Below are 6,856 nucleotides of genomic sequence, written 5' to 3'. Positions count from 1 at the left end.
GACAGCTGAAAAGCAAATACAAAGAGAGCAGGAGTTAAAGCAAACCTGGCACAGCTCACCATCTAGAATTTGGAACTTGCTTGCAGCTTGCCCCTCAAGAGAAGCCAGAGAAAGATTGTTTTTCCTCATTAACTAGCTCTCGGCCTATTTCCCTGGAGCCAGTGCCGTTTGCCACCCACCATCCAGAGGATGCTAATAATGGTAAATTCATGAATTAACTCACTCAAACCACCCTCTGAGTTAGAGCTATCCTTAGCCCCATCTTACAGATGACAAAACTGAGCCCCAGAGAGGCTAAATAACTTTCCCCACGTCACTCTGCTGGTAAGTGGCAATCTAGGGTTTGGACTCAATTGGTCTGGATCCGGAGCCCCCGTCCTATCCACACCTCTGGGTCTTTTCTCAGGGATGTCCCTCTTTTCTGGGCGGCTCACCCCACAAAGGCATAGCCTCACTCTTGTAAACTGCCATCAACTAAAAGCTTGCTTCTTCACAAGGCAGCCTAGGTTGTTGGAGAACTCATTATATTGAGTTGGCATTTCTTTCTAGTCTCTTCCACCTTATGTTCTTGGGATTTCCTTAGAATGAAGGAAATTCCATTTCGCAGAGAATGAGTGTGTCTTTGAAACCAGCATGAATCTGTTCCTGAGTTTTCTCTTCTCGCATTGTCTAGGATCATCTGGATCTACCACGTCCAAGTAGCGTGATCCTGGACTGGTTATGTACCCGCTCTTTGCCTCTGTATCCTGGCCTGTGAAATGGGAACCATGGGATATGTACCTCATGGGGTATGTAACACGTGAAGCCCCTGGGGCAGTGCTGAACACTGGGCAAGTGGGCTACTGGTTCTGTTCTGTAGACTTAGCACCCCCGGTCTTTCAGATGGGGGATGATCGTGAACTTGCTCGGTACACAGTATGGTTCTATGGAACCAGCCATGCAGTTTGTGACCCTGCACTCTGTCTGTCCATCCCCACTCCCCTCTCCTGAGAGCCTCTCAACCCTGCCCTGGATGCTCGGTCCTGCCCTGCTCCAACCCATCTTTCCGTTGGCTTCCATGGTGTTCTCCATGAAACACAAATCCGATCTGGCACCTGCCCTGCCCAGATCCTCCCCCAACTGCTCCTGGGCTGCTGGATAAAGCTCCAGCTCCTTAGTTTGACTTACAAGGTTCTCCTTGGTCTGTCCCCTGCTGACCTATCTGCCTCTCCTCTCCCGTCTCCCCTCCTGCTCCATTTTCAGCTAGATGAACCAAGTCCCAGATCTCTGAGGCTCCCCTGACTTTGAGCCTACCTGCCTCCAGCTTGATTCCCAGGGCCTAGCCCAGGGCCTGGTGTGCAGCAGTGGGGTGGCCTTGGTAAACCTTGGTTGATGTATGGGCCGGTGGGACAGTGCATAAAGGGAGTGCTCCATAAGCCAGCTTGGCTTCTACGTCTGTTCATGACATGGTTTTTTTCCAAGGGTCATATTTGAAATCTGTAATCAGGGTCCTCTGGTCTTTGAATAGTGTCCTGCGGGCCTCCTGCTGGGCCAGGCATTAACCCTTTAGTGGATGCATTGTAAGGAGGTTTTGGGGTCCAAGGAGAGAGTGGGGGTAGGCACAGGCACCAAGGAGCAGTGCTTTGTAACAGACTGGTTTAGAAGCATTGCAATATATATATTTTAAAGATTTTATTTATTTATTCATGAGAGATACACAGAGAGAGAAGTAGAGACATAGGCAGAGGGAGTAGCAGGCTCCCTGTGGGGAGCCCGATGTGAGTGAGACTCGATCCTGGGACCCCGGGATCATGACCTGAGCTTAAGGCAGACTCTCAACCACTGAGCCACCCAGGCGTCCCAGCATCTCAATATTTTAGCAATGCTACAGCTGTGCCTGTTTCCCCAGAAAGCTCCTTCCCCATCCCTAGGCCCTGCTCACTCCCCTCTCACCAGCTTCCCCTGGCCTGTCCTCTGGCTCTGCCCCAATTCCAGCCCATCACCATTTGGAGGCTTTTATTTTGAAGCCTGCTCAGTGTCATGGTGACCCGTTTTGTTTTTTTTTTTTTGTTGTTGTTTTTTGTTTTTTGTTTTTTTTTTCCAGAACTCATCCACAGGGCTTGGAAAGGCTCCTTCCCCACATGGCACTGTGGACACCCATCTGGCCTGGTTCTTTAGTGTAAAGGTCCCTCCCCTCTGGGGCTGCTCACTCAGGACTAGGACATGGAGCTCCCAGCCTGTTGTTCTTCTCATCTTTCCTGGGCACACACTATGCCAACAGCAGGGAGTGGCATGCAAAATAATGATTTGACACCCAGAAACCTTCATCCAAATAGGTTTGCAAATTGCATTAACCTTTGAGACAACAGTTTAGTAACCACCTGAGAAAGTGAAGGGTGTTGCTCCTGGGGATGGTGGTGGCAAGGGTGGAGAGGGGCGCCCTGCGACCATGCACTGGTCTCTGGGTGTCCCAATTGTCAGGTAGGATGACTGTCCCAAAGGAAAGACCCCTCTGCTTTGTGTCTTCATGTTCCTCATGGACTGTGGTCTCCATCGGGTGATGCTGTGGGCCCCAGGCCATGTGGTGTAGAGCCTCACAGGCCCTCCTCAGGCCCCGGGGCAATTCACTCTCCAGTCCAAGCTACAGGTTCCTCATCTGTGAAAAGAAGTATAATGTAAAGAAAATTTTTTAAAAAATGCAAATGGCCAGTTGGAAAAATGAAATGCCTGTCATGTTTCACTCCTGGAGGAGGTGGTAGTGGATGCCTTCCTAGTTCCTAGGATAAAATGCTTTGGTTAATTCTGGGGTCATTAAAAAGGGGCAACCACCTGGGCATAATCTGAATGGAAGACATTTATGTGCATACAAAGCGAGAAACCCCTTTGCAGAGAAAAGGTAGGCATCGGCTTCTTCTCCCTTCTGAGCATTCGCTGACATTATAGACAAAAAATAGAAAAAGCACAATCCCACAGAAACAAAGAGAAGAGAAGGAGGTATCAAGAGATGGGAAATTGTAACACACTCTTGGAAGGGGCTTTGTTTGGAATGATGGTAATGTATTTAGAAATGCCGAAGAAGCTCAGCACACGGAGGGCACACCAGTGAGAAAGAGAGTGAGCTTCTAGAATCCCAATGAGGTCCAGATGCAAGGGCAACAGGTGGAGGGGACGATGGTGTGAGATGAGAGCCGGCAGCCAAGGGCTGACCCTTGAGCCTCCTGCAGGAGGTTTACGCTCTGGAGATGGCAGAGAGGGAATTCTCGGGACACCAAGGTCACCAGACAGAGGGTGGGGAAGAGACATGGGGCTTAATTGGAAATCCACATCCTGAACAGTTAGAACATCTTCCTGGTCCTCTGGCTTCCAGTGCACCTTAGCCTGTTCCTATATTCCAAACAGAGAATGGCAGCTGTCAGAGAAGTTACTGAAGAATTTCCTAGAGAAAAAGACCCATGCCTGCTAGCATAATAGGAGTTCCCAAGGATACAGCTGCTTTTCGGTCCCAACACTTAAATGGACACCTGTCAATCCACTTGCCCTCACCCATACTTGCAGAGCTTCTGATCAGACTTTTTATTTTTATTTTTTTAAAAAGATTTTATTTATTTATTCATGAGAGACACAGAGACAGAGACAGAGACATAGGCAGAGGGAGAAGCAGGCTCCATGCAGAGAGCCTAATGGGGAACTCGATCCCAGGACCCCAGGATCACGCCCTGAGCCAAAGGCAGATGCTCAACCGCTGAGCCACCCAGGCGTCCCCTGATCAGCCTTTTTAGTATATTTGTGTTAAATGGTAGCAAACAACCAAAGAGTATTAGATACATAAGGAAAGCTGTTGATGTGAAACAGAGACACCAAACTGAAAAGATGAAAGAAGAGCCTGGAAGAAACACTGTCCCTCTGGATTGGACTCAAGAACGAATCACATGGATTTCAAAATGACTCCAGTCAAACAAACCACAGATGCATGAGCAAAAATGAATTGCTTATTGTTGTGCACCAGTGGAGATTTCTGCAGTTGTTGTTGTTGTTGTCTTAAGATTTTATTTATTTATTCAAGAGAGACACAGAGAGAGAGGCAGAGACTCAGGCAGAGGGAGAAGCAGGCTCCATGCAGGAAGCCCAATGTGGGACTCGATCCCAGCACCCCGGGATCATGACCTGAGCCAAAGGCAGAAGCTCAGCCACTGAGCCACCCAGGCGTCCCTGAAGTTGTTTGTTACAAAGCAAATGCTGATGGATACAATCTATAAACAAGAATAGGATGCTATGACAACCAAATAATCAGAAAAGAAGAGAGAGGTGTTGACAATTTAATATAAGGTAGCCAAAATAGGAATTTTAGCAGTAGGCTTGAAAAGTATGTCACAGAAATAGCTCCAAGGATAAAACAGGAAGAAATGAAGATGGAAAATATGCGGGGAAGAAACAGACTTAGGAAAAAACCATCCAGGAAGTCTAACATCTGACTTAGAAAATTTTTTAAAAAGAGAGAAAGAGAGAACAGACGATTATCAAAAAACAATCCAAGAAAACATCCCCAAACTGACGACCATGAACATCCAGACTGAGTTAGGTCTACCACAGTACTACTACAGGGAGTGAGAAATAATCCACAGGACACGCATCATCATGTGACCCCAGAAGACCACAGATAAAGAAGGTTCCAAAAGCTCCCAAAAGGGGGAAAAAGGGGATTTAATACAACGCAACAAAAATAAGAATACTGAATTCTCAATTACTGTAAGAGGAAACTGAGGCATAATATCTAACAATCAGTCAAAAATAGCAATATAAGCTTTTTATTTGGAAATGCAGAGGAATTTAGAGAGAATAATGGAAGGGTTTAAGTAATTCCCTTGGGGTGGGGGCTTTTCAGTACTTTTCCTCCTTGTGGAGAACCAAGTGCCGGCACCTTTTATTTAAATGTTGACAAGTCAGTGATCAGAAGTAACAGGTGCAGTGAGAGCCACTTGGGAGGGGAAAGAATTGGAAGGGAAGGGTCGCACAATGGGCCATATTTTGGGCCCAAAGACAGGGACAGCTAGCAAGGTGCTTCCTGCAGCAAGAGTGTGCAGAGCCCCTCACCCTTCTGGTCATCCCCTCACCTTCTGCTCTTCCCTGAAAGTCTGTAAATGTGGTCTGAGGGAAGTGAGGGGGGCATGCCCCCTGTGGGGCACTGCTGGACTCAAGGGGGCAGGGTTTGGATGAGAGGGTGTGGCCACAGGGAAGAGAAGACCCCTCTCCCTCCTCTTACTAGAGGGACGAATGGGGGTAGGGGTGCTGGAGAAAGTCTCGATCCTGCTATTAAGTGAAGTGGGGACAGGATGACCTGTCTTCTCATGGCGACGCTAGTCTGAGTGGTCTGAGCACCAAATGTTATCATGAAGGTGAAGCCCACCCTAAGATCTGCATAAAAGCAGCAACACCTTGATCATTGTTAGGGTCTCTGGGGCTGTAGGGCCCCCCATGAGAACCCCAACTTCCTTGTCCTAAGCACCTCCTATGTGCCAGGCAGATAACACATTTCAACCCTGTGACACCTTTCCAGGGGATGGTTTATAGTATTTCAGGAAAAATAGGAGTTGGCCAAGCAGAGGAGGTGTGGGCATCGTGGGGCATCCCCAGCCTGCAACACGGGCTCAAGTTGGAAGAGGGATGAGGCCAGAGTCAGGCTGGAACCTGGCTTGATGACAGCAAGCCCGACTGGCTCTCTGGAGAGCTGCGGCATTGGAAGCCTCACAGTTAGTTCTTTTTAGGAAGGGCCTCCTGCAGCCAGGATGGAGGACAGACTGCAGGGCTGAGGTGGGACGGGAAGATCGAGTAGGAGGGGAGGTCGTAGGGGTGGAGCGAGGGGGCAGCTGGAGGACATTTGGAGGTGCAACACATTCCTAGGGATTGGATACAGCAGCTGAGGGAGGACAAGAAGGCCCTAGGTCTCTGACTTGGGTGGATGGTGGAGACAGAGGTTGCAGGAGGAAGGGTGCTCTGCAGAGCTGGGGGGCATCTGCATGCGGTGGGGGCCCGGAGGCAGCTGGATCCACAGGCCTGGGGCACCACTGGGGTACAGCTGGTAATGGGGAGCCCAGGAGTGGATGAAGCCCGCAGCCAGAGAGAGCACGGGCATGGGTGCGGGTGTTGGGGGTTGAGGATGTAGATGAAGAGGAGCCCAGGAAGGGGCCTCCAGACGTGGAGGGGGACCTGGGGAGCAAGGGGTGCAGGGAAACTGAAGCATCAATGGAGACTAGGGCTGGGGCAGGGTGCTCAGAGGGCAGGAGGTCCTGGGGCTTCCAGGTGGGAGCAGGTTGCCAAAGGGTGAGAGGAGAGGATGGAAGGGCAGTTATAGAATTGCCAGGACCTCATGTTGCAAACCTCTCTGGTTCCTGGCTCTGCAATCCCAGGCTCAGGGGCACGCTGGACAATTACTGCTCGCTGTGGGCCGGGACAGAGGAAGCCCTTCCCTTAACCTGAAAGGCAGAGCCCATGAAGAGGAAATGCAGTCTGCAAGCCTGCTCACCTGCTTGGCCCCCCTCTTCACGGCCTTCCTCCACCCTCTACACACATGTGTCTGTCCCATTTTGGACACTGGAGATTCATGGATGAATGTGACAGCCCCTGCCCTACAGGTGCTTATGCTACAGAATCCTTAGCAGGAAGGGGTGGCAAGTCTAGAAGACTAGCTCTTCTGGGGAGGGACTCCTAACCCATAAGAGCTAGAGCTAGAAGCCACCCCCAGCCTTCAAAGAGCCACTGACCAGCTTTGCATCTTAGCTGGTGGGGAGCATCCAAAGGCTGAAGAAAGCCCATAGAGTCATGGATGTGGGGGGACAGCCAGAGAAGGCACTGAAATGTGCTGGGAGAGGCTGCAGGGATC

The 6,856-nt window shown here is 50.0% G+C and overlaps 1 protein-coding gene across 1 annotated transcript in view; it reads left to right on the top strand.

The window, feature by feature from the left end:
• The first annotated feature begins 673 nt into the window (after window positions 1-673).
• The window catches only part of NCF4 (neutrophil cytosolic factor 4), a 33,648-nt gene continuing 27,465 nt past the window's right edge, over window positions 674-6,856 (top strand). The window contains exon 1 of the mRNA XM_026010984.2: window positions 674-788. Coding sequence (XP_025866769.1) covers window positions 721-788 — 68 coding nt within the window. The 5' untranslated portion in view covers window positions 674-720. The remainder of the gene's footprint in view (window positions 789-6,856) is intronic.

Source organism: Vulpes vulpes, chromosome 16 (genome assembly GCF_048418805.1).
Source record: "Vulpes vulpes isolate BD-2025 chromosome 16, VulVul3, whole genome shotgun sequence".
In the NCBI taxonomy this organism is placed as follows: Eukaryota; Metazoa; Chordata; class Mammalia; order Carnivora; family Canidae; genus Vulpes; species Vulpes vulpes.
This window is presented reverse-complemented; position numbering and strand designations above follow the sequence as displayed.